At 40.8% G+C, this 27,469-nt stretch overlaps 1 protein-coding gene across 3 annotated transcripts in view; it reads right to left on the reverse strand.

Moving 5' to 3' along the window:
- The window catches only part of gabbr2 (gamma-aminobutyric acid (GABA) B receptor, 2), a 909,903-nt gene that overhangs the window by 34,366 nt on the left and 848,068 nt on the right, over positions 1-27,469 (reverse strand). For 2 of the 3 annotated variants that reach the window (XM_080208024.1, XM_080208042.1), the window contains exons 14-16: positions 5,776-5,799; positions 3,241-3,351; positions 1,965-2,189 (exon numbers count right to left, since the gene is read on the reverse strand). In XM_080208024.1, the coding sequence (XP_080064150.1) occupies positions 1,965-2,189; positions 3,241-3,351; positions 5,776-5,799 (360 nt within the window). The remainder of the gene's footprint in view (positions 1-1,964; positions 2,190-3,240; positions 3,352-5,775; positions 5,800-27,469) is intronic. The other variant, XM_080208032.1, reaches the window with a different exon arrangement.

The raw sequence follows: 27,469 nt of genomic DNA on the forward strand, positions 1-27,469 counted from the left end.
CTCTTCATATCTATTCACTTTGTCCCCTTCTTTCACCTTGAAAAGCCTTCAGAAGATTTTTCTTGGTCCCATTTTACTCACTGTTAGTTCCATTTCATCTTATTTTCTTTTTGGCATTGAAAAAAATGCTCTGTGGCTTTTCATTTGTGTGTGGAACATAATAAAATGACATGATGTCAGCCTGAAGTGTTGATTGCATCTACAAAGACTGTCACAGTATATATTGTGAACGAACTAAGTTACACCTCTTCTAACAACATTTAACATTTTTAATAGTATTTACAATAGGCAAAGTGCACGAAAAGTTGAAGTTCATATCAAATCACTTTTTTATTTTGCATACATGAAGACTGCCACACTGCATCATGTGGAGAAACAGGGTATCCCTGACAACCACTTCCAGATTTCCATTCTTAGCTGGAAATATGTAGGGGCTAGATTTCTAAAAAAATCATTTTTGGATGTGTGGATAACTGGATAAGCCAGTATTCATTGCCCATCCCTAATTGCCCTTGTGGAAGTGATAGTGAGCTGCCTTCTTGGACAGCTGCTGTCAATAAATGCTGACCTAGCCCATGATGCCCACATCCAAAGAATGAATAAAAATAAATTTCTGGCCTCCACATATTTCCAGTTAAAAGTGGAAATCCAGAAGTTGTCAGGGATACCCTGTTTCTCCACACGATGCAGTGTGGCAGTCTTTATGTATGGAAAAAAAAGTGATTTGTTATGAACTTCAACTTTTCATGCACTTTGTCTACTGTAAATGCCATTAAAAATGTTAAATGTTATTAGAAGAGGTGTATCTTAGTTTTTAATGGCACACTAACTTATAATTACCATTGAATACTCTCTTTGACTGGAAGATTAATTTTCGAAGTGTGAAATGTTATTCACTCCATACCATAATAAAAATTCCTTGATTTTTAAAATAATACATTCTTTAAATATTATATTTGAGTGCCTACCGTAATCCTGTGTGTATGTTTTGCAACCTTTACTTCACTTTCTACAGAGTGATTAAAATTGAATTATTATCTTACATTTTACTTTCTGTTTTGCTGTCTTTGAGAATTCTCCAAACTGATTGTCTGCTCAGCCTGCTTAATGACATAATTGTTTTAATGCTACAGATCTTCTGTCGATGACATCAGATTGAAAGTTGCATGAAAATTGACAGGAAACGGGCCCACTAAATCTTAAAAGCCAGCAATGAGCACAGTTCTTGTGCCGGACAGCAAAACTTATGCCACTGATCTTGTAAAGATGATCGAAATGACTTTGCCAGAGCACAAATTCAATATTTGGGACAACTGAGTTAGAAAGACCAAAACCAAATGCTGCATTCAGATTTTCTCTCACATTTAATTGTGCCTTGCACTAGAGATTTAAAACCCTAGAAATGAGTGCTTATCGTATTAGTGCAACTTTTGTTTGTATGAGAATCATTTGTTCATTGGTTTTAAGCAAGATATTAACCATTGTATTTTAAATGGCTTAGTGTCACCTTTGAGTTAGGAGAGAAGATTTGATTATTGGAAAATTGTCACCATACCCTTCTCTTTCACTTGTTTTGCCTTGATGTTCTCCTACACTATTGATTTCAGCCCTTCAGCCTGGTTCCTCAACTGTTTCATGGTGGAAATCATCTCTCAGATATGCTGATGAGTGCAGCTCTGAAATTGTCCGTTTATCCAATTAATATTCTATCTAACTATCTATTCAAGTCTCCGTCATTTGGTGTTGATACGAATCTTACTCAATGCCCTTTCACTAGTGAGGAAATCACAGCCAGTACACCAGCGGCTTCCTGATATATGTGGCATAGCAAGTGAGGTTCCTCACCATCAAAAGATCAAATGTATTTGGGGAGTTTAAAAAAGTGCATTAATACCATAGCATGTTAATCATGAAGTATTACATTACATTAAATTACTTTATTCATAATTTCTCATTCCACATACCTTTGGCACAAAAACCAGGCAGAGAGTGATGGTGCTGCAGAAAATGATCACAAGAGCAACAATACAGAACTGGACATTTGGTTGGTCTCGAGTTAGGAATGAAACAGCAGCACCTATTATGCACATGATTCCTACATTATATACACTCATTCCAATGTACTTGCTGTCATTCAAGGCTGGGATGCTCACATTCCGAGTTTCCCAAGCAAGGAAACATCCAAACAACTGAAAAATAGAAAAAAACAGTTAAAACACTGTTTGCAATTTGAGCAGGTAAATGTTTAATTCATTAATTTAAGATAATCCATTTAAACTAGCTGCATTGACACTTGTGCTAAAGTAAGATGAAGGACTATTATGTTGATACAGTAAATGCTCACCCACTAATAACAAAACAAATAATGAAAGGATTTTTAACAAATTAGCATTGATACAGCTAGATTGTTGTTACGTACCTCCTGGCCTCTCAATTTGTTACACTTTCCAACTATTTCGATAATGGCAAACTAATAGCAATTGTTATTTTGTTAAAGATATGACATAAAATATAGACACTGAAAGAAGTGCTTAATATTTAGAATATTGTTATGGATGAATATGGTCATTGTAAGCAATGTAGGCCACAGAAATATGTGGGTTGGAATCCCCACTGTTGCTGGAGTACATGGGGTCAATGGAAAATCACCTTGTTGACTTGGGACTGGCAAGTATCTGTGTCAATGTGGCCACATCTCATGCTTGGACCCGTAAAGCCATTGGTTAATTAAAAGAAAAATTGAATCAAAATCCTTACACAGGTGTGAGTCACCAAATCTTCTGACCCCTTGGGCATGGCAGACACATGAGATGCACTTTGGCAGTGCAGACGTTCTGGCCTAATGCAAATAGAACGTCTTCCCACAAACGCTGGGTGAGGTCAGAGCTGATGTGGAGATGCCAGCATTGGACTGGGGTAAACACAGCACGAAGTCTGACCATATCTATCAAATAAACCTGTTGGACTTAAACCTGGTGTTGTCAGACTTTGTACTGAGGTCAGAGCTGCCAGTGCACTGGATTGAGCTAGAATACAGAACCTGTAAACTGGTGGGTTGAACCTGGCTAAACATCCTGAAAAGGGATTAGAATTAAGGACATGGCTTGGATGCTCAGAAACAAATTGAGCACATGATCAAACATAGTGAGAATATGAAAGAAAATGCAAAGTTGTACAATTTGAAAAATACGTGTGATTCATCAAAAACTTCTCTCTAAATTAAAAACAGCACACTCATACCATAAGAAGCCCTTTATATGCATATACAATGCCCAGCCAAATACTCATGTGGGAATTTTCACAGTGCTCCAGCAATGGTTGGATTGCAAAATCTCTCCCAGCAGGATCCGGCTGCAAGAACAAAGAATGGAGATAAAACCAAGTCATATAAAATTTAAATATTCCAACTTAACAATGATGGCCAGTGATAGAACTGCTGTTGGGATTGCATGTAAAATTATTCAGAGAAAGATCACTGATCACAAGATGGATAGATGAATGGCTCTACTGAGTTGGTAAAAATTGGTAAAGAGTTTGGAAACAATAGGTGTACGATATGAAATGGCAGTTATCTTTCATTGTAATAGACATAATTCTCACAGTTACCAGAAGAGTAATTGGTATGGTAATGTGTGCATCCTATTGGACTCTGCCAACAACGCATAAATGTCCATTTCTTGGCTAAATTAGATACTTTTTCTTATTTTCCTCCATTGCCAGTCACATCTAAAAGGGTGATCCTGAAGGAAAAACACTGCCTTACGTAAGTAGCAGTGTGTGCTATGGCATGATTACAAGATTATGATATTATCATAATGCTAATCATCTGTCACCAATAAATTGCAATTTTAAGTCATACTTCCATTTTTAGCTTAAACATTTTTTTTAAAACATGGGAAGTTAAGAATTAAAAAAAAACTTCTTTTCCAGAATATCTGCTGGAGTTTAAGCTTGCCATTGTTGTATGGTAGCAAAGTTATTTTCACTGTTCCAGAATCTAAAGGATCCGAGACATTTCTCAATTATGGCCTGGATTGTCATCCTTGAGGCAGCTAGAAGGAATCAAGAAAATTCCTGGCTTGTCTCACTCGCCTTAGGAGGACGTGTCTGCAAGAATGGGATTTTCATTGTGGCAGGATGGGTGTAGGTTGGAGACAGGCCAGCTAACCTGGGAAAGGCATTGGATGTGGCCAGGGCAGCTACTGGGGGCAGAGGTGAGCCACCTAAAAGGTTAGTTCCAGTTAAAATAAAAATTAAAAAGCGCCCCAGTCTCACTCCCCATGTTCCATCCATGCCACTTCATGCCCTTCCACCCACACCCCCATGGGCCTTCATGCCCGCTGTGACACTTACATGTCTATTGACCCACTATCCACTGTATAGAACCAATGAACCCTACAGTGAGAATAGGCTACGCAAAGTCATCTTGTAAAAAAGTCATTCATTCATAAATGTCCACTATGTTAAAAAACGATCATTTTGCTACAGGTTAATAAAAGTGTCAGTGACCCAGACTCTTTAAAGTTTCAATAGCTGAAACTACATGCACTTGAAACCTTTTGACCATGTGTAAGAAAACACTGTACAATTGACAGTGGATATAGAGTCATGAGACTTACAGCATGGAAACAGGCCCTTTGGCCCAACTTGTCACCCTTTTTTTTGAACCCCTAAGCAAATCCCAATTGCTTGCATTTGGCTCATATCCATCTATACCCATTTTATACATGTAACTATCTAAATGCTTTTTAAAAGACAAAATTGTACTTGCCTCTATTACTACCTCTGGCAGCTTATTCCAGACACTCACCATCCTGTGTGAAAAAATTGCCCATCTGAACATTTTTGTATCTCTCCCCTCTCACCTTAAACCTATACCCTCTAGTTTTAGACTCCGCTACTTTTGGGGAAAGGTATTGACAAATTTAGCTGATCTGCGCCCCTCATTATTTTATAAGATCACCCCTCAGCCTCCTATGCTCCACAGAAAAAAATCCCAGTCTATCCAGCCTCTTCTTATAACCCAAACCATCAAGTCTCGGTAGCATCCTAGTAAATCTTTTCTGCATTCTTTTTAGTTTAATAATATCCTTTCTATAATAGTGACTAGAACTGCACACAGTATTCCAAGTGTGGCCTTACCAATGTCTTGTACAACTTCAACAAAATGTCCCAACTCCTGTATTCAATGTTCTGAACAACGTTGAAACCAAGCATGCCGAATGTCTTCTTCACCATGCTATCCACCTGTGACTCCTCTTTCAAAGAGCTATGAACCTGTATCCCTAGATCTTTTTGTTCTGTAACTCTCCCTAATGCCCTCAACGCAATATCAGAGAGGCAAAGCTGTCAATCAAGCAAGTTTCTCTGGAGCTCAGGTGTTCCAACTGATTAATGGATTTTTCTGTTTTCAGCTAAGCTTCATGGTGTATTCTAGAAAGAACTGAAAGAACGGAGCAGGCAATCCCTCTCCAGCACAACGTTATTGAGTAAACATTTGATACCTAAGTCTAGGTTTCTCTTAACCTTCTAATTTGCTTCTTGCCAACATGGATGGTTGCTGAGCTGTAAGCAGAGGAATCAGTTTCAGCTTTTGTCACTTCACACAAATTTTAACAAGTAATAAAAATATAAAACACAGGATAGTGGGTTACCCACAGCTTCCCATCTTACTTAGATAAATGGTTTGCTTGAAAACCCTAAGAGCTATTTCACCCATAAAGACAAATATAAAACTAGAAATATGGTTTAAAGCAAAAAAATGAAATGTAATACCTTCTCCACTGTCCTCAATGGCATCTGTAAATCCAGAAAATAGAGCAGAAAAAAAAACTGAAGGGAACTAAAAACAACTCAACAGAACAGAGCCAAACAAAACAAAGGGGAAAAAAAGAAATAACCAATGAAATTTAGTAGAACAGACTGAACAAAACAGACCACAGTGGGACACAACAGACCAAACTAGAATCAAGAGACCACATCACAACAGATCAGATATTTCCAGGGTGTCACTGGTAAATTGAACTTCAAATGCTTTGGACACTGTACTGAATTTGCTGAGGAGAAGATAAGTAATTTTCACACAAACCCACTTGCGCAAGATTTGAATGTAAATCTCTGACGAGTCAGTGCAATCAAGCAGTGCAATTGATGTGTGACTGGAATAATACATCACAATGTTTAGTGGGATTGCTGTGAAGTGGACAATTCTTCACCATATTTAATAAATTAATGTATAGTAGAATAGAGATGATGAATTGATTGATGTAATGCTATTTCTCTGAAGGTGGAGCTGGCAAATAAGTTAACTGGACTCGAATGAAGGTACTGGGGCCCGACTGCAATTTTAATCATGAAGCTGAGCAATAGCATTGATAGATTCCCAAAGCTGACTGGAAGATGAGTGGAGCCAGAAAAGTTATCTTACAAAAAAACAACATACTTTAGACTTTCTTGTGAGCTAGAAGAAAACCTTGAGTTTCCTTTTTTCCCTCCCCTGACAACGAACTCTCTTAGACTTTTCTTCTGACAACAGCATAATGCTGGAATCCTTTGTCAGGTCTCAATAATGCCTCACAATTTTATCAGGTAGGAAACTGCCCCCGGCTGAAATCCAGGCTATTTGGTTAATATTGTCTATGGCTCCCCACTGCTACTCCTGGATGAGTTGGCAGCTCGATAGACCAAAGTTCCACCCAGGAATTAAAATTCATCCTCTTTAATTTGTATTACAGGCAACTGACGAACTTGTAAACCTGTGTTGGTGAATGCAGCTCCGTTTTATTGGCGCTGCAAAGAACACTTTTAAACTCAGTAGAATAGTCTGCATTTTTAAGTGAGCTATTTTCTTTAACAAATAGCACCATTTAATACTGCTCCATTAAACCAAACAATTGTTTTGTCCCAATGGACAGCTTATAAGACTCCAATATAAAAAACACCTATTTTTAAACCAACTGTCCATTTAGTTATTTACGTTTATGTCATATAACGTAGAACTTTTCTTTATATATAAATTTCCATAATCGGAATAGCAAAAATCAATCTGTAATTTCATCCCATCCAACCAATGGACTGCACAAAAGGAAACCTGTAAGTGTGATGGAAGTCAATTCAATAATATATTTTAAAAAGGAATTGGCTGAATATTGAAGGAGGCAAAATTGCAGGGCTTCCTGTAAAGGTCCACAGCCATCAAGAAAGGAGGCTCAGTAACTTTCATCTTAGCTGTTTGTACCACATTCTGGGCATCTCATGAAAGGAGAACATCTCAAATGTGGCAGTCTGCCCAAAGACAAATTTCTCATGTATATTGGCACTCATCAAGCAGAGGCAACTTCACTGGCTCAGGCATGCTTGAAAGATGGAAGACAGATGTATATGCAAGGATTTTCTGTCTGCTGAGGTATCTGGAACTGGAAGTAAAACATCCACAGCTTGATTTCAAGGATGTTTGGAAGCGTAATATGAAGTCGTCAGATGTTAATTTTCAGACTTGGGAGAGGAAAATGGCAACACCAGATTCAGGCTAGAATGTGCCACCATTCTAACTAGTGGCTACAATGACTGGGAAATTGGTGCCAACACTGAAAACACAAAACTCTAATGAAATCTGATAACCACTCCATATGTGAAATTTGTAGCAGCACCTGCATCTCACAGGTTATTTTCTTCAGCCATCAGTAATTTGATCATATGAAGCTACCCCATACGCCGCTGCACGTGTATCATCTTTCATAGAGGGCAGGGTGTTGTCTATATGGTGTGGCAAGGGAGTAGGACAAACTGAAAGGATTGGCACAGGCATGATGGGCTAAATGACTTTATCCTGTGCATAATCATTCTAGGATTTTAGGAGCCCTGCCCTCCCCACTTCTCTAGTTTGCATATTCCCCAGTATTTTGAGAGCTTCCTGACAAAAGCACTAATATTTAAACCCATGAATCTTTTTGTTGGTTAATTGGTAACTTTCTCTCTGCCCTTGCCCTCTTCCAGAGTTTTATTACTGATGAAGAAAACAAACATTTGCACTCAAATATGCAACAACTCTCAGTGTCTCTCCTTTTCTCTTAGGGCCAAGCATTCGAATAGGGAGCTCTGGAAAAAAGTGAATTATTCAGTGTTGTTTTGAAAACATCAGATTTTGAAATGGAGTCATGTTTTATTAATAGATCAATTTATTTTGCTTGCTGTGATTCTGCATTGAAAGCTTAACTACTTGGAGAATGGATGACATGTCTAAGGAAAGGGGATGATTGTAGCTGTGTTCACATTCTGCTTATTAGGGTGCTCAAGTCACCAGCTTCCAATGTGTGGGTCTTGGAATACCATACCTATTTTTTTTATTAACCAGACACAACTGTCATATTAAACACAATATAAGAACAATTGTGTCATGTGAGGAATATTGAAAATGATGATGAATGATTAATGAGGCACTAGGGATAAATTTGATTTCCACCTGGATGTGTGGGAAGATTTAACACCTGACACACAGGACCAGATTTATCACTTCCCCTTTGGCCAGTCTGAAGGCAGGGAGACATAAAATCTGATGGGTGCCATGCCCAATGTCTAAAAACCTGTCCCCAACCCTACCACAATTTTACCAACAGCAGGGGGTGGGTGGAGGGCGGGAGGGCATGTTGCATCAGGCAACCTGCCCAGTTGTGGTCCGATTGTGACTTTGAGTGACAAATGAATGCCTCTCCAATGGCATAATTAGGCCATTACTGTGATTTAATCAGGATAAATGAGTCCCATGCACGAATGGGAAAAGGTGGGGATGTTGAGACCAGAAATCTTCTAATTTGGCAGACCTGTTTTCTTTAAAAAAGAATCCTTGCTTGCCATATTTTAAGTTGGGGAGGTTAAAGCAGAACATAGTTGGGCCTCACACTTCCAGAGACAGTTTAGAGGCAACTACAGAAGCATACAAGAGCCAAGGCAGGCTGGTTAGAAAACCCTCCTTGATTCTTTAGGTTTCCAGTCCGCAGCAAGGACTGAGGATAGTTAGTCCACACACATCCAATCTTCAGGATGAGAACAGACAGCTCAAAGGCACACGCTCACGTGATTGTTACAGAGTCTGGGGTTGAGTCAGCCAATGGACTACATAATTCCGAATGTAGACAAAACCTTGAGGTATAGACATGTTGTGATATTGTATTGATTAGCATGTCAAGATAATATGCTGGTATAATCATTGGAATATATGTTTATGTAAGTGTACACCTGATCATAGGCAGCTTTGCAGTATCATATGTGTTAGCCAGTCCTGCACAATCAGGAGCACATATGATCAGAAACCACTCTCCTCCAGGTTTCCCTCCCCTGGCCTATCTACCCTGCCTCCCCTCCACCTGCATCCCCCTTCCCTTGCTGGAGCCTATTACTTGGTTCTGGTGAGACCCCAGGCGTCTCCGGTCCTGTCTTCTCCATCACAGCTCAACTCCCCTTTCAGACTGCTGTAGTTCTGGCAGTGATAACCATTTCAGGTGGTGCTGCATATGCTGAGAGGTGCTGACTTCTGATTGACCAGCAGCTCTCTGAAGCAGGGCTTCCTGTTACTGAGGGACAAATGTCCTGCTTCAAGCCAATTAATGGCCTCAGTTATTAAATATCTGTGGGGATGTCATCTGCAGGAGGGCAACACACCTTGTTACATCCAACACATAATTAAGACATGGCCTATCTTAATAGTGGAAATAAAGTTTCAATATTATTGACCTCAGTATAATTATTTGATTAATTTATCTGCTATACATAGAATTAACATAGGTCTGAGCCAGCCCATTTTCAGAAGACTCTAGACCCCCTAAACATCAAAGGAAACAAATTCTCCAGAGTTGCCTGCTGTCTGCAAATCATTCTTATTGAGACTAATGGACTATTAGCCATTTCAGAGAGGATGGTAGGGCATTGCAGAGACCTATAAGTTAGACAAGGCCCACGAGGAAAACAATAATTTGAAAGTTAGGTTCTGTGCAGAAGGAAGAGTACTTAACTCTTACAATTGTACACATTGGTTTAGTGATTCCTAGTGTAACACATTGATAGTTACTAACATTTCAATTACTGAGTGGATGATCAGCTTATTCACTCTCCTTCCTACTCCCATTTATGAGGCTCATATGACATTTATTAAGATGGCTTTTCCACTTTTGCCTGACTTGCAGAAAGAATACTTTCTGGCACCCAGAGATTTGTTGGTAATGAGCTGCTATTGCTTTTCATTTCAAAATCACAAGCATTTGCTGACAGCTGATATCTTTCAATTCCACAAGGCTGTTTGGATTGGAGATGTGTGTGGAAAGTCAATGGCAAAGGAAGCAAATAGACAGTGGGCAGGTGAAAGCTGCTGGAGTTAAATTATTAAAAGTTTTGGGGAAGGTTGAGTAAGGGACACAGCTAAAGATTGTTCTGACAGGTTTGTGCCCCAGGGCCTGGTACATCCATTGTTTTGTCCTGTCATTAGCAATGTCCCCAAGGCCTTGATTGCCTCCTGCCCTTTACTGTCCTAGTTCTAATGTGTGTCCCAGAGCATGGTACAGTTACTGTTCTGTCTTATCTCAATGTCCCTGGGCCTTGAACATGCAAATCTACTTATTTAATAGATTTTTTATACTGAGTTGGGAGCAGGTTTTTGCAATGGATTTTAGAATTAATTTTGGGCAGCTTGAATTCATTTCAAATAAAATTCTTGTGGAGAAAAAGGTCATGTTAACAGTCTGGGTTTCCATACCTGCAGGTGAAAGAATAGCTTGTCGAACTGCTGCATATTTCACCCTATTAAATTACCCCCTCCCTTCCAGAACAAGGATAGGGTTCCCCTTGTTTTCACATTTCACCCCATCAGCCTCACATACAAAGCACAATCCTCTGTCATTTTCACCAACTCCAGTGTGATACCACCACCAAACACATCTTTCCTTCACTCCCTCTGTCAGTATTCTGCAGGGACTATTCCCTCTGGGATAACCTAGTCCACTCCTCCACTGTACCCAACACCTCTCCCGTCACTCATGGCACTTACCCATGCAATCACAGAAGGTGTCATACCTGTCCTCTATGCTCACCATCCAAGGTCCAAAACACTTATTCCAAGTTCAGCCAATGTTTCACTTGCACCTCTTTAAATCTGGTACATTACATTCGCTGCTCCCAATGTGGTTTCCTCTATACCAGAGAGACTAAGTGTAGACTGGATGATCACTTTGTTGAGCACCTTCGGTCTGTGTGCAATCAGGACCCTGAACTTCCGATTACTTGCCATTTTAACACACAACTCTGCTCCCATGCCCATATGTCTGTCCTTGGCTTGCTACAATATTTCAGTGAAGCTCAAGGCAAACTGGAGGAACAGCATCTCATCTTCCGGCTAGGCACATTACAGCCTTCCAGTCTGAACATCAAATTCAACAAATTGATTTGCCCTACTCCACCTTGGCCCCCTTTGTTTTCATTCCATTTTATTAAATTTTTTACTGTTCTCTTTTATTTCTTTATTGGCTTTCTTCATTTTTCTTCTGCTCTTCCACTCCTTCTCCCTTCCTTTACCTTTTCTCCCCCGCTTCCCCTTTTCTACATTCTACCTCTGTTCCATCTTTTCCCCTCTTCCCCATCATCTGTCACAGCTTATAGCTTCTTCACTGTTTGGCCATTCACACCCTTTATTCCCTTTGTGGACAGCTATGAGTAGTCTTTTGCCCTGGTTTCTGTGGATATGATTTATCTTTCATTCCCTCCCCCTGCAGTATAAATATCTCCCACTTTCTATGCCTTTTAGCTTTGACAAAGGATCATCTGGACTTGAAACATCCGCTCTTTTCTCTCCTTATAGATGCTACCAGATCTGCTGAGAGTTTTCATCACTTTTTCTTTTGGTTTCAGATTCCAGCGTCCACCGTAATTTGTTTCCATATAGCAAATTTATTGTTCCCTATTGTACCATGTCTTCCATTGTTTTAGTTTTATACTGAAGTGGAGAAAAAGGTCATGTTAACAGTCTGGGTTTCCATGCCTGCAGGTGAAAGAATAGCTTGTTGAACTGCTGCATATTTCATCCTACTAAATTACCTCCCTCCCTCCCAGAACAAGGATAGAGTTTCCCTTGTTCTCACATTTCATCCTATCAGCCTCACATACAAAGCACAATCCTCTGTCATTTTCACCAACTCCAGTGTGATACCACCACCAAACACATCTTTCCTTCACTCTCTCTGTCAGTATTCTGCAGGGACTGTTCCCTCTGGGATAACCTAGTCCACTCCTCCACTGTATCCAACACCTCTCCCATCAGTCATGGCACTTACCCATGCAATCACAGAAGGTGTAATACCTGTCCTTTTACCTCCTCTATGCTCACCATCCAAGGTCCAAAACACTTATTCCAAGTTCAGCCAATGTTTCGCTTGCACCTCTTTCAATTTGCCACACAGCAGTCATTTTACAGAATGGTGTGGTTAGCACTGCTGCCTCACAGCGCCAGGGAGCCGGATTCGATTCCCGGCTTGAGTCACTGTCTGTGCAGACTTTGCACATTCTCTCAGCGATCACGTGGGTTTCCTCCAAGTGCTCCAGTTTCGTCCCACAGTCCAAACAGGTGCATTGGCCTTGCTAAATTAGCCTGAACAGACGCCAGAGTGTGGTGACTAATATAAGCCTACTTGTGACACTAATAAATACATTTTAAAATCTCAAATCATACAGAAGGTGTTAAATCACTTCAGTTCTAAACCTTTCTTCAAAATAAATATCTATAGCTCTCTTGCCCAAGCAAAACTGTGCTTTCTTCAAAAAGCGCACCCACAGCGACTCATAGCATGACTCCTCTAAATTGTCCACCCTTTGCACCGCTGTAATATGCTCCCTAACTAATATTGCTACTCCCCCACCTCTTTTAGACCCTCCTCTGTCACGCCTAAAACACTTATACCCTGGAATATTCAGCTGCCAGTCCTGTCCTTCTTTTAACCAAAACACTGTCACCGCAACCACACCCAAATTCCGTGTAAGCATTAAGGCCTTAAGTCCGTCTGTCTTACCCGTTATGCCCCTTGCATTGAAGCAGACGCACTCCAGACCTCCAGGCCCACTTGGGTCCTTCTTCTCCAGAACGATCCTCTTCTCATCTAACCTTTCCCCAGCAACCAACTCGTCCCCAACCTCAGTGCCTACTGAGCTATTGGTTTCATCCCCACCCCACTTCCACATTAGTTTAAACCCTGCCGAAACACTCCAGCTAAATTCCCAGCTAAGATATTTGTACCCTTCCCATTTAAGTGTACCCCATCCTTCCTATACAGGTGCCTTTCTCTCATGAAAACTTCCCAATGATCAAAAAATATGAAACCCTCCTTCTTGCACCAATCTTTTAGCCATGTGTTCAATTGAAGGATCTCGCTGTTCCTAGCCCCACTAGCACTGGGCACTGGGAGCAGTCCAGAGATTGATACCCTAGAGGCCCTACTCTTTAGTCCAGCACCCATTTCCCTGAATTGCTCACGTATTACCCCCCTGCTCTTCCTACCTACGTCTTTCTCACCTATATGTATGATCGCATCTGTTTGATTCCCTTCGTCCTTTAATATACTTCCTACCCTCTCCGAGACATCCAGGACCCTGGCACCTGGAAGGCAGACTACCATCCTGGAGACTCGCTTGAGTCCACAGAACCGCCTGTCTGTGCCTCAAACTATCACATCCCCCACCACTATTTCTCTCCTCGTCCCCTTCTTTCCCTTCTAGGCCACGGAGGCGATCTGGTCCTCACGACTTACTCCTGGAAGGTCATCTCCCTCCACAGAATCCAAAACAATATACCTATTTTGGAGGGGGATACTCACAGGGGATTCCTCCACTGACTGATCACTCCCCTTCCCTCTCCCATCTGTTGCCCATCCCTTGATAATTTGAGAGACTGCCACTGGGGTCCTCTCTGGGACATCACCCTTCTGATTTTTGCCCTTCCTGACTGTTACCCATGTGTCATTCTCCCGAGGCTCCAGTGTGACCACCTGCCTATAACTTCTATTATTCTCTCGTTCACCCTGACTAAAATTAGATCATCGAGCTCCCAAGGGTCAAAATAGATGTTGTTGGCTGGTGGGTGGGGCTATGGTATGTCAGAATCTTGAAACTTGAGCATGCAGAGACATTGGGTATGTGGCAATTTTGCATTAGCTCATGGGGTTTTGGTTGGAAACTGATAATTTATTTAATGCAGCTCATTAGTTTTTGAATTATAGAAAAGTTTCAAGAAAGATGTCCCAATGGAGCATTGGGGTAGAAGACTTCAACAAAATTCAGGAAAGTTTTGGGAAATTGATCAGAGGCAAGAGGCAAATGAGGTGAACCCAAGGCACAATGAGATATTGTGAGATTCAGTTGTAGCCTGAAAACTACTGCTCAAATACAATGCTGCAAAATGTCAACATTGTTACAGTATTTAATCAGACTGTCTTACGTATAAACCTTAACTCTTACCAAAACAGAGTTAGTTTAAAGCCATTAAATAAGATAAGTCTTAAGGGATGAAAATAAATATTTCTTACAGTGTTACAGCTATGCTTCTGAATTAATCTCCTGCACCAGTATATCAGGAAAAATTGGCATGCAGTGCTTTATTTCAGGGAGAACCAGTGAGAAAAGTTATCAGTGAGGCAAACAGCCTCATCAATTTAAAATGGGACAGCAGCCTGTGGAGACACAACAGGCAGTGGCAGATTACATAAAAAAAATTAATGCGGCCTGAGGCCCAATCTTCAGTCAGTCTGAGGCCTCCCAGTTCAGGATAGTGACGTGTGATCAGAACTATATCATATTTGAAACAGGGGTGTTTTGTGTTCAGCTAGAAAGGAGCTTGATCTAATGCTTCCTGAAAAAAAAACAGATTAATCCAACAGAGATTCTATAAATTTGGAGGCATCAAAATGATTAAAATACATTGGTTCTTTCATCATGATCTTGTTTGAACTTTCCTGTGTGCTACATGCTTTATAACTAGTTTTATAATTTCATGACACATGGTGTACAGGGGTGCCGAACCCAAGTGTTGACAGATTTCAGGAGTCTTTTCAAAACACAATTTTTGCAATGTTCCAAAGCTTCCTGAGGTTGTTATAGAGGAGATAGCCTAAATATGCTGTCAGCTTCCATGAGAAATGCTCCACTATTGATGCCAACTAGTACCATAATCACTAGTCACTTTGATGGAACAACAATATCCTTTTAAGCACTCGTGAAACAATTTTATTTTTGTCACTAGCTGGAAGGTGATAATCACTTCTAAATTTCATAATGGGCTCATAGCAAAAAACATCATGCATTATCCTTGTGAAAGCAGATAATAATCTCCTCCTTAACTTTTTAAACTCCCACTCTTTCATAGCATTTTAATAAACCCAGAGAGGCTGACTTGTCAGTAATGATTTCTTTTTATTAATTTCACCGGGTGGTGTAGAAAGAAATGCTGACTAATTACAGTAACAATGCTATGATAATGACCACAGTGTTTGAGCTGATTTACAAGTACTGTGGTCAGAAACACCATTTATTCTGACACTTCTTTGCAGAAACCACAGCGACTTCACCATGGAACAGTTTAATATTCTATTGCTTCAAGGCAACATGCTGAGAATTGATTTTTTTCCCTTCAATAGTGCAAATATAACCTCAAAAATTATAATTATTTGCATGTATTTACATAATACTCCATTTTGCTTAAAGACAGTGACACAACTCCAACAAATCTGAATCATGTGGCATTTGGTGTAGATGATTGTTCAAGCGAAATTGCTTTAGAATAATTTAAAATATCCTAATGTTGTCATGTTACAAGAAATTCCACTTTAAGGTGTCATGTCTATGCCAATTTTGAATATGCAATGACATTAAATTAAAATAAAAAATCTGGTAGGTTACATATAGGACTCATCGCTTCTCAGTTTTTTTAGTTAAGATCAAGCGTCAGCTCAAGCCGAAGATGGGGTGCAATGCCTTACCTTGACTGCTTGGATCTTGTACATCTCTCTTGTGGGGACCATGAATTGGATTCAATTTGGATTTGGTTTTTGGAGCAAGCAAAGAGATGGATTCAGGTTTGCTTGGTTCATCCTGTGCATTGGCTTTGTAACTTTAAGAACATTTTAAAAAAAATATAGCGTTCAATTATATCCAATACGAAGGAAAGTGCAGGTGTGTTTAATGTTCCTGCTCATGTGAAATGGCCCAAACCATGCAATCAATATTTTATTCTCATTTAAGAACATAAAGAAAAGAGCATTTGGCTACTTGGCCCCTCAAGCCTGCTACACCTTTCAATAATATTGTAGACTTAACTCGCTTGTAGATCAAAACATCTGCCTAATTCAACCTTGAATGTATTCAGTATCAGACTCCACTGTTCTTTATGGAAGACAATTCCACAAACTAACAACTATTTGAGAGAAGAAATTCCTCCTCTGTCTTAAATTTGGGATGTCTTATATTGAAACGCACACCCTAGTTCCAGATTCCTGCATGAGTAGCAATGTGAATTCAGCATTCTGTCAATCCCACTCAAAATCTTTCAATAAGAATACTTTTCATTACTCTAAACTCAAGTAAATATAGGTATAACCTGGGGCTTGCCTTTCCTCAAATCAAGTCCCTCATCCCAGGCATTAGCCCAATGCACCTTCCAATGCAAGTATATCCTCCCTTAAATACGGAGAGCACAACCGAATGGAATACTGCAGGTATAGTCTTACCAATATAATTTAATATACCTCGTGATTTGATACAAATTATATGATTGGATAAAGACAGCTTTCATATATTCAGTTGAATCCCCATTTGTTTCACAAACAAACTCAAATTCTTTGTAATAAATCAACCATTGGATGATAAAATTCAGATTTCTTTTTCCTCCTTTAACAGCATGACCAATGATTTTTGTAACCAGATCTTTTCTGCAAATTGAAGTGTGCATTTTTACTCTCTGCTGTATTGGCCTAATGTATCTAGGTAAATTAAATAGACATATATTTAATCTTCAGCCAATGCAGAAGGCAGAAAATACTCACATCACTAAAACACTTTGCTGAGGTCAAATTACTGACCACATTCAGTTACAGTTAAATTGATTCACAGATGCAAAAAGACAGGGAAAACACAATGCAGCACAAAAAGTAAATTATAATATTATTAAAAAGACATAGGGCTCAAAAAGCCCACATATTGTTCTTTAATATTGCCATAAAGACCAGAGTGCTCTCAGGCATGGGCTTGGATAATGTTTATCAGATCCAGAAGAAATCATCTACTTTTTCGAAAAAGAATTGACAACGACTAGGAGCCCAGTTTCTGAGTTAAAAGGCAATAAAACCTCTTGATGAATTCTGAAACATGGTGGCAACATGTTCTGGGCACAGCTGCACAATTTTGTATCTGTCATCTGGGAAGAAGAGCACATGCAAGGCTATTTCAGGAAAGTTCTGATTATGACTGTATTCAAGAATGGAGACATGTCCAATTATAGTATTTGCAGAGAAGTCTGTCTGCTGCCTATCCTAGGGAAGAGCATTGCAAAGCTCTTCCTCAACAGTCTCCTCCCAATGGCTAAGGAGCTCCTTCCAGATCACAATGTGATTTTTGCCCATTGAGAGGCACCCTGGACATGAGCAGCAAATTCAAGAAATATGCAAGGAACAGCACCACTATAATACATGATCTTTCTCAACCACTAAGACTTATTGGGTATCCTCCCCAAATTTGGCTGACTACAGAAATTTGTCACCAAACTCCGTCTACTCCATGATGACTACAAGCTGTGACCCTCAGCAAAGGAAGTAACACAGTTTGTATCTTTGTAAAAACTGTAGTCAAACAAGGTTGTGTCATTATACCAGCTCTCTTCTCCATTGTCCTCACTGCAATACCGTGCCTCACTTCCAGCAAACAATTGATGGGATTGGAGATAAACTACAGAACAGCTGGCCATCTTCAGTCTACAAATAAAATCATTTCAACTTCCATCATTGAGCTTCAGTGTGAACCTGATAAATGTGTGTGCTCACTCAAAAACTGAACACTTACAGTCATAGTGAAGAAGCATCTAACAGGCAATTTGACAGACCTTTCCGCCTCCTGATTCACCACGTGTTACGGCACCCTTAGTTATTCAAACACAAGCCCAGATTTACTTATTTAGGATGAGGGTTATGAATGTTCTGATGTAGACCATGAGTAGAACTGAATCTGTCGTCAGCACTAGTAGATCGAATAAAAGGAATACAGATGTTGCTGCTTCTCTTCAGTGTAAGAAGTCTCTCAACACCAGGTTAAAGTCAAACAATACTCTGTCTACCGTGTCCTGTGTTTACCTTCTGAGGAGGCGGTGCAGCTTTTGCTGTGGTGCGTCGGAACTGTCGATCGATGAGTCGAGTGCCATATCTTGTTCTTATGAGGGCATCCTTCAGCTTCTAGAGGTGTCTGTTGCAATCCTTGTCATCTAAGCAGATCCTGTGTATACAGAGGGCTTGTCCGTAGGGGATGGCTTCTCTAACGTATTTAGAGTGGAAGCTGAAGAAGTGGAGCATCATGAGGATCCATGGGCTTGCGGTACAGTGAAGTGCTGAGGTGACCGTCCTTGATGGAGATGCATGTGTCCAAGAAAGCAATCAATTCCAGAGAGTAGTCCATGGTGAGTCTGATGGTGGGATGGAACTTGTTGATGTCATCATATAGTTGTTCCAATAATTGTTCACCATGAGTCCAAAGGAACACAGGACACGGTGGACAGAGTACCTTTCGTCGTCCAGTACCTCCCCGGAGTGGAGAGGCTGTGACATCTTCTCCGGAGCCTTCAACATGTCATTAACGAAGACAAACATCTAGCCAAGGCCATCTCCATACTCTCACTTCTTGTTTTCAAACAACTGCACAACCTCAAACAGACCATTGTCCGCAGCAAATTACCCAGCCTTCAGGAGAACAGTGACCACGACACTACATAACCCTGCCACAGCAACCTTTGCAAGATGGGCCGGATCATCAACACAGATGCCACCGTCTCACAAGAGAACACCATCCACCAGGTACACGGTACGTACTCTTGGAAGCCAGCCAACATTGTCTACCTGATACGCTGCAGAAAAGGATGTCCTCAGGCACGGTACATTGGTGAGACCATGCAGACACTACAACAACAGATGAATGAACACCACTCGGCAATCACCTGGCAAGCGTCTTCTCTTTCTGTTGGGGAACACTTCAGCAGTCACGTGTATTTGGCCTCTGACCTTCGGGTAAGCATTCTCCAAGGCAGCCTTCACAACACATGACAATGCAGAGTCGCTGAGCAGAGACTGATAGCCAAGTACCCCACACAAGGACAGCCTCAACTGGGATCTTGGGATCATGTAACACTATCTGTAACCCCCATGACTTCCTGGGCTTGCAAAATCTCACTAACTGTCCTGTCTGAAGACAATATGCATTTCTTTAACCTGTGCTTAACCCTCTCTCCACTCACATTGTTTATACCTTTAAGACTTGATTACCTATAAAGACTCGCATTCCAACCATTATTCTGTAAATCGAGTTTGTGTCTTTATATACCCTCTTTGTGAACAGAACTCCCATTTACCTGATGAAGGAGCAGAGCTCCGAAAGCTAGTGGCTTTTGTTATCAAATAAACCTGTTGGACTTCAACCTGGTGTTGTGAAACTTCTTACTGTGTTCACCCCAGTCCAACGCCAGCATCTCCACATCATCTCTTCACAGTAACTGGCATCAATGCAATTCCCTAAAATGTTGACATAAAACAAACCTGTGCCCACTAGGCGTTGGATAAGTGAACAACAGAATAGCTGCAGTTAGGTGCTTTGAAAATGATTGTTTTCACTTTGATTAGTGCCACTTCTACCCTCAAGAGCTCCAACTATACAATCTCAGTAACAAACTCTTAACCTCTTGAAGCCAAAGTAAAACTACTAGAAAGTGTCAGTGTATAGGATCACCAAAGTCTAATCATGTAGCATGGAAATTAAGTTTCAGAACATGTTTGTGTCTTAATGGGTAATCTTAACCTGCACAATGGCAAACTGATGGATTGATTGCTTATTTTTCACATTTTCCACAGGAAATCAGGCTGTTTGACTGAAAGGACACCACCATCATCAAGCCCATGGCAGGATTTTATGGCCTCATCATGGCTGGGGTGGGACCACATAATCCTGCCAGTGGGAGGGACTGTAAAATTCCAGCCTATGATCATTTGATATGCATATCTATGTGCTGTCCAACATGGAATATTTGACTGGTTGACTTATACTTTCCCAAGCCCAGGACAGGATTTCCCATGTGGACTTCAGGACCCTGACGTCAGGCTCAAGTGGCAGTCAGAAGACTGCATGATGTGGAGAACAGTCACTCACCCGAATTGGCCGATTAGTGGCCAGAGGATAGGCTCACTATCCAATTAAGGTTGATGGGCTGACTCTCAAAGCTGGACGGCCATTAGGAAGCCCTCCAGAACTGAAACAGCAATAGTTGAGTGAGGGAATCTTCCCTAAAATAGAGACAACCTCTCATCATCATTTTTAAATCTAAAACAAAAAGAAATGGTCTTTGCCTCACCCTGGGGCACCTGGTGGCTGATGCTGACGCCAGGCCAATAAGCGGGTGGGGGGATTTTAAAACAGCCTGGAGCTCCTTTCTGCCATCAGGAGGCTGCTTCCAAGCAGCTGCAACGTTCACTACAGTTTGTGGGTCCGCTGGAAAATTCCACTTGGCCTTTGACAGTGGGACTTAAAAGGTTTTTACTCACCTTAAGTGGCTATCCACTGCTTACGTAGATAACTCTGCTGATAGATCATTATTATAGTAAAGCATTTGAGAGTAAGCTAAAACCTTGCTAAAATAAAGTGGGCATTATAGGTTGGATCACTTTTCCATTCTTTGCTATTTTTGTGTTATTTTTCATCTGTTCTGCTCTGAACAATATATTGCAGATGTCAGTAATTCATCCTAGCTATTTACTATTCCTCTAACCCAAATAAATCCATGCCATCTGTCATCTTTGCAATACTAAACTTACTTTACGTTATTATTTCGGAGATCCTTCTTTGATGTCTGTGTGATAGTCCTTAACAACAGCTCATCATATTGACTTAGAACAGGCTTAATAAATTTTAAAGTTAAAGTTTAAAGTTTATTTATTAGTCACAAGTAAGGCTTACATTAACACTGCAATGGCGTTACTGTGAAATTCCCTCTGTGAAATTTGTGGTTTTAAACTATGACAAAAATATTTGGCCGAGTAAATTTGTACTATTGGAGTGGATGGTTATTTCAAACCTTGAACCTGAATTATCATTTCTTAAAATTTTAATGTGTAAACACTGAAGGATATATTACACTGCCTCTGGGCAAATTTGTCCAGTTCTTGTTCTAGGATCTTTCTGATTGATAATACTGAAGTACTAAAATTGTCAGTTTCATACTGAGATCCAGTAGGAACCAAGCTGATCAAATTCATCCAACTCTTACAGCCAGTAGACAGGAAACTTTCATCACGTCACTTTGGGGTTAGATTTAAACCCAAGCTCAGCATTGACTGGATAGTATGTTTTTTAAATCATTTCATGGGATGTGAATGCCACTAGCAAGGTTGCTCATGCTTAGTAGAGCAACTATTTCACTTACTATTGCATAAGCATCTACGACGTATGGGGTTAACGTGAGACTGAGTACAGTACTGTCTACGCAGTGATGTAAGAAGGCACATGACCCAAATCTAGAGTCAAGTTAGTGTTGAGCAGAGACGTACTAAGACTTAGAAATGGAGACAGCTCCTTTCCTGTACCTTTTACTGTATATATGTATATAGTTACAAGTAGTTAATAAAGACTTGTTGTTCACATATGGAAGATGACAAAGACTTCTTTGACAGACATGTTCTGTAACCAACATCATTCCAACATTTATTTGCCCAGTTTATGCATTTATATGAATTAAACAAATATAAAAAGGGAGAGAACAAATCATTCACAAAATTAAATGTTGGTTGCATTTCCAGGTTCATCAGTAAACCTTCTACTCCCTGCCTCTTCTGACACCAGCCTACCCCATAGGAGTACCTTGGTCCTCACAGTATACAAGTTGTCTTTTGCTTAAAACTTTTAGGATGGAACACCTGAAATTGATTTTAAAAATTCAACCTCTAATATTTAAAATATTTTTACAGACTGCAGCCATCTCTCAATATTTCTTGATTTTTCTGTCCTTCATTGTTACTTCTCACTGTTCACAACCAAACTTTTCCCTATGCCAGCAGGAATAATGGCTGACATCAATACCATAATGCTATTGACTGACAGCAGGCATTAGACTGCAAAATGGACATGGCACTGCCTTACTCACCTAACAGCTCAATTAGCAAATGACAAAACTTCTTACTGATGTCAACTGATTTGAAATCATAATTAACTGGAGGCTGGAATCTAATCCTATATCACTGAAGTTACTGGCATCGTTTTAGTGAATGCTGGTCTGAACTTGTTTTCCTATATTTATATTTAGTAATTTAAAGTTAAAGTTAAGTTTGTCTATATTGATGTACGACACAAATAATCACATTTTTAACTGGATTTGATGCAAAAAGGCAATGACCATTCTAGCACATGAGGAGCAGTCATAAAACAGTCTGATATTAAGGCATTGTTACAAATGTAGATAAGGGTTTCTCTAAAGCAAACTACTGCTCACAATTTTCAAGAAAATGTTTCACCCTAAATAAAAATTCAGAAACCAGAATGGAGATTGAGGTGGTTTGCTTTATGGGAGAGGAAAATTTACCCTATCTCATTAAAAAGATCCATGCTACATACTTAAATACCCAACTCCGATTAACTTCCACCTCCTCCACAAGGTACACAGACAGGACCAAATGCCTGCCCTTGTCTGACTAATTTCCTCGTATCTTGACTTTACACTCTGTCTTTATCCAGTTCCTGTCCATCAATATCTATCATTCTGCTGGTGTGATGTACTCTGCCATTTTAAAGGATTCCTGTTTCTGGCCCAAATCAGTTCCTTTAGTACTATAGCAGACAGTCACTGGATAACTCATTCTTCGGTAAGAAGTCTGACAACACCAGGTTTAAGTCCAACCAATTTATTTGATAGTAAACTCGCAAGCTTTCCACATCATAACTCATTCTTCACCATTCTTCTCCACTCCCTCAGTTTCTTTATTAAACAGTGAGTGAATCAGTTTCCAGCCATCTTCTTCCATTTGGCTGAACTTGCTCTCCCTCGAAACAAACTATCTCTCAATTCCAGCATCTTTCTCTGTCACTGTGGGAACCCCAGCTATGTCTACTTTTGTTTATGGAGTAGTTATCACTTTCTTTGCTCTATATCTGCTCAAATTTTCCTCATTTTCCATTATCTTGATAATTGTTTCAATGCTGCTTCCTGATCTAACAGAGCTTCCATCCATTTATAACCGTCTGGTCCAATTTTCCCTCCTTGGGATTCTCTCACTCCACCTCCAGAACTGGGAGTTCCACTGACTCACATAACTATCTAGGTCAAGCTCATTTCCAACTAATTTCTACAAGGATTCCATTCCTTTCTCCCAGTTTGAGTCTCCACTTCATCTGCTCTAACAATGCCACCATCCACAGCAGAGCTTCTGAAATGTATTTGTTATTCTTAGCCATGGATTCTCCTTCCACTCCCTAGATCGGGCTTTCAATTGGGTTTGTCTTTCTTCACTTCTGACCTCACTATTTCCCTCCTAGAACCTGCATATTAGATTTTCCTTTTTTTTCTCACCTTTTCTATCACTAGCCTTCACATTCACCAGATCATCTTCCTTTCCCCTACCATCTCCATTTGGAGAAAGCAGTCCCATCCATAACACACTGGTTCACTTCCCGGCCTACCACCCTTTGGAATACAGCCTGACTTGCAAAATGAATGAAGGCCACAGAGGAAGCTGCATCAATCAGAAGATGGAGCAGGAAGAAGGCTCTCAGCTGGAGGCCGTATCAGCCCAGGGTGTTCACGGAACAATTTTCCTACCAGCACCTTTGTTAGTCAGATGTCTGTTTCAGTACGAACATAAGAACATAAGAAATAGGAGCAGGAGTTGACCATCTAGCCCTTCGAGCCTACTCCACCATTCAATAAGATCATGGCTGACCTGAAATGGATCAGTTCCACTTTCCCGCTTTCTCCCCATAACCCTTAATTCCCTTATCTATTAGAAAGGGCATTCTCACTAAAATCTGTCAGATGCTGGGACCTCAAATGCAAGGACTGCTTTGTCAGTGGCTAATGCCAGTAACCATAGGGATGAACCTTTATGTGTCTGGCTTTTTCCATTTTGGAGCTGGACATATTTGCAACATCTCATAGTTTCTTGTCTTCTATTGAAAAAGAGAGATCACTGTTACTAACTACTTAAGGAGTGATAATTACATTCTATTCTCTTTCGCCAAGTAGTCTAAGTTAGTAGATTATAGGATTCCCTTGGCACAGGGTACTATTGCTTATACGCCCATTGTTTTGCACAGCCACATGCCAACTCTGCCCTATATGGAGGTGATTCCACTGTCTCAAATGGTGTATGATCATAAGCAGACAATGAATTCATAAGTTTATAAGATATAGAAGCAGAATTAGGTCAATTGGCCCATTGAGTCTGCTCAGCCATTTGATCATGGCTGAAATGTTCCTTATCCCCATTTTCCTGCCTTCTCACCATAACCTTTAAACCTTCTCCCCATAACCTATTACCAATTAAAAATCTGTTTAACTCCTCCTTCAATTTACTCACTGTTCCAGCATCCATCAAGGGGGCGAATCATGCAGGCCAGTGCTCATATCTAGACAGTAGAAATGATGCCTTAATTTCGCAGCAGTCCACTGTGCCAACTACATCTGATCAAAGAGTGGCTACTGGGTGACAAGGGTAGTCTACTGGTGGCATGGCTAGTGACTTCAACGTGCAACCCACACACACATGTAGTATGTAAACCATGCTACCGCAAGGAATGTGATAGAGTAGATCAGTGGCATTCTGAAGCAATGCTTTTGTTGCCTTGATAATCCTGGAGCAACCATGCAGTAAGCAGCAGAGCAGGTGGAAGGCTGCTGATTTTCAATGGGGATGAGTGAAGTGGCTTTGCAGGATGACTTCAAGCATTTCTGACCCCCAGAAGGCTCAGCTCCAGACTGCACCATCTCAACATGCTTTGCTGGCTAACAAGCAACATCAAAAGCCCTGTCAAGGTGGAAGAACTTGGGGGATGAATGTTGCCACCCTGAGAGTGGGCAGCAGATTCATTCTCCATGGAACCCTGCCACTCCACTGGAGTGATGGCTCAACAATCCTTATAATCTGGTGGAGGCCTGTTTGCTGGACTGCTGTGAAATTTGGAAGTACCTTTGAACACTGATATCCACAGCCATGATGGCAGAAATTTGAGCTTCCACTGCATCACTCAGATATTGGGTAGCTGCTGTGTGTGCTGCAATGGAAGTTGCTCCTTGGTTGGAATGATAAATGTGTGAATGCAGCTGGCCACCATCTCCACACTGGAAAGATGGGTCTCAAAGTCCTGCGCAAAACCCTGTGCCAAATTCATGCCAGACTCTTCTGTGCTCCTTGACATTCACCATGGGCTTTCAGGCAGGCTTTAAATTGCACAAAGCATCTCATTTTGTCTACTTATCAGTATTTTACTGTAGGCTCGTCGTCCCATTGAAGTGATGACATAAGTCCTCATATGTAACCTTACCCTCCAGCGAGGCTGTTTTCTGTTCTCTCCTTGTCCCCTGTCCAGGCTGTAGCTCACTCATACCTGGTGATTCATCATGTGCATATCTCACCTCTCCCACTTTCCTCTAAATTACATTCAGTTGTCAGTGTCTAACTTGGTGGCTGAGAGTGCGAAGTTCAGTAATGTTTCCATTTTCATCATTACTGTCTGCTTGCTGTTTCTTCACTGCCTGGCCAGATTACACTTCTAGGGTATGTGAAAGGAGGAAGTCACAGGGGTAAGGTTCTGTTGAGCCAAGGAGCTGGAAGTAGGATCTGCATACCCACATCAGCTGCAGCTATTGATTGAAGATAAAATGAGATGTGAGAAAGTGATTTAGGTCTTCCATGATTTGAGCCCCACCACAGGTCACAGCCTACCAATGGCTGTTCCAAAAATATCCAGCACTGTCTTCTCTATAAGGGTTCAAATATGAAGGTAAGCATGTCCTATTCTGGTTAGCCTCTGCTGCCTCTGTTTTGTACCACCTTGATCTGCAAGTCAGAGGGGAATGTATCACTGAAATTATGTAATCTGTTGAGATAATATGACTGTCATGTTGATAATATGACTGTCATGCCTTCATAGCGAGGGGGATTGAATATAAAAGTAGGGAGGTCTTGCTGCAGCTGTATAGGGCATTGGTGAGGCCGCAGCTGGAGTACTGTGTGCAGTTTTGGGCGCCGCACCTGCGCAAGGATATTTTGGCCTTGGAGGGAGTGCAGAGGAGGTTTACTAGGCTGATACCGGAGTTGAGGGGGTTGAGCTATGAGGAGAGGCTGAATAAACTAGGCTTGTACTCGTTAGAGTTTAGAAGAATGAGGGGAGATCTCATTGAGACGTATAAGATGATGAATGGGATGGATAGGATAGAGGTGGAAAGACTCTTCCCGCTCAAAAAAGACAGTAGGACTAGGGGGCACAGCCTCAAGATAAAGGGGGGGCAGTTCAGAACGGAGTTGAGGAGGAACTTCTTCACTCAAAGGGTGGTGAATCTCTGGAATTCTCTGCCCGTTGAAGTGGTGGAGGCTGCCTCGCTAAATATTTTTAAGAAGCGGGTTGATGGGTTTTTGATAAGAGAGGGGATTAAGGGTTATGGGGAGAGGGCGGGAAAGTGGAACTGAGCCACGACAGATCAGCCATGATCTTATTGAATGGCGGGGCAGGCTCGAAGGGCCAGATGGCCTACTCCTGCTCCTATTTCTTATGTTCTTATGTTCTTATGAAATAGTTGGAAGTACATGCAAGCTGTGAGATATAGGTGTGAGGCTTCTAAAGGTGCTCAGTATGTGATGGTGATGGAACAGATGAATGCCAATTATGACTCCTGATTAATAATGATTGTTAGTGTATGTGCGATGAGGATGTAGTGAATTCAGCAGTGTTGAAGGCTAATGGTGCAGTTAAAGATGGACTTGACATTTGAAAATGTATGCTTTGATCGCTCGGGTGATGTCAAAGAACTTATAGCAGTACTGCACCCAGATTCTTGTGCTTGACTCCTGGCATTGATCTTCAGGGCTATCTCTTCCACTGCCATCTCAACATTTGTCTGGAGGGCCTTCTGGTCCCCTGCAGATAAAAACCATCTCTCGTCCGTTTCAACTGTTTCACTAAGCCTCCTATGCAGCATCCTGAGACCTTTGAACCT

The sequence above is a fragment of the Carcharhinus amblyrhynchos genome, chromosome 2 (assembly GCF_965287045.1).
Source record: "Carcharhinus amblyrhynchos chromosome 2, sCarAmb.v2.hapA, whole genome shotgun sequence".
Lineage (NCBI taxonomy): Eukaryota > Metazoa > Chordata > Chondrichthyes > Carcharhiniformes > Carcharhinidae > Carcharhinus > Carcharhinus amblyrhynchos.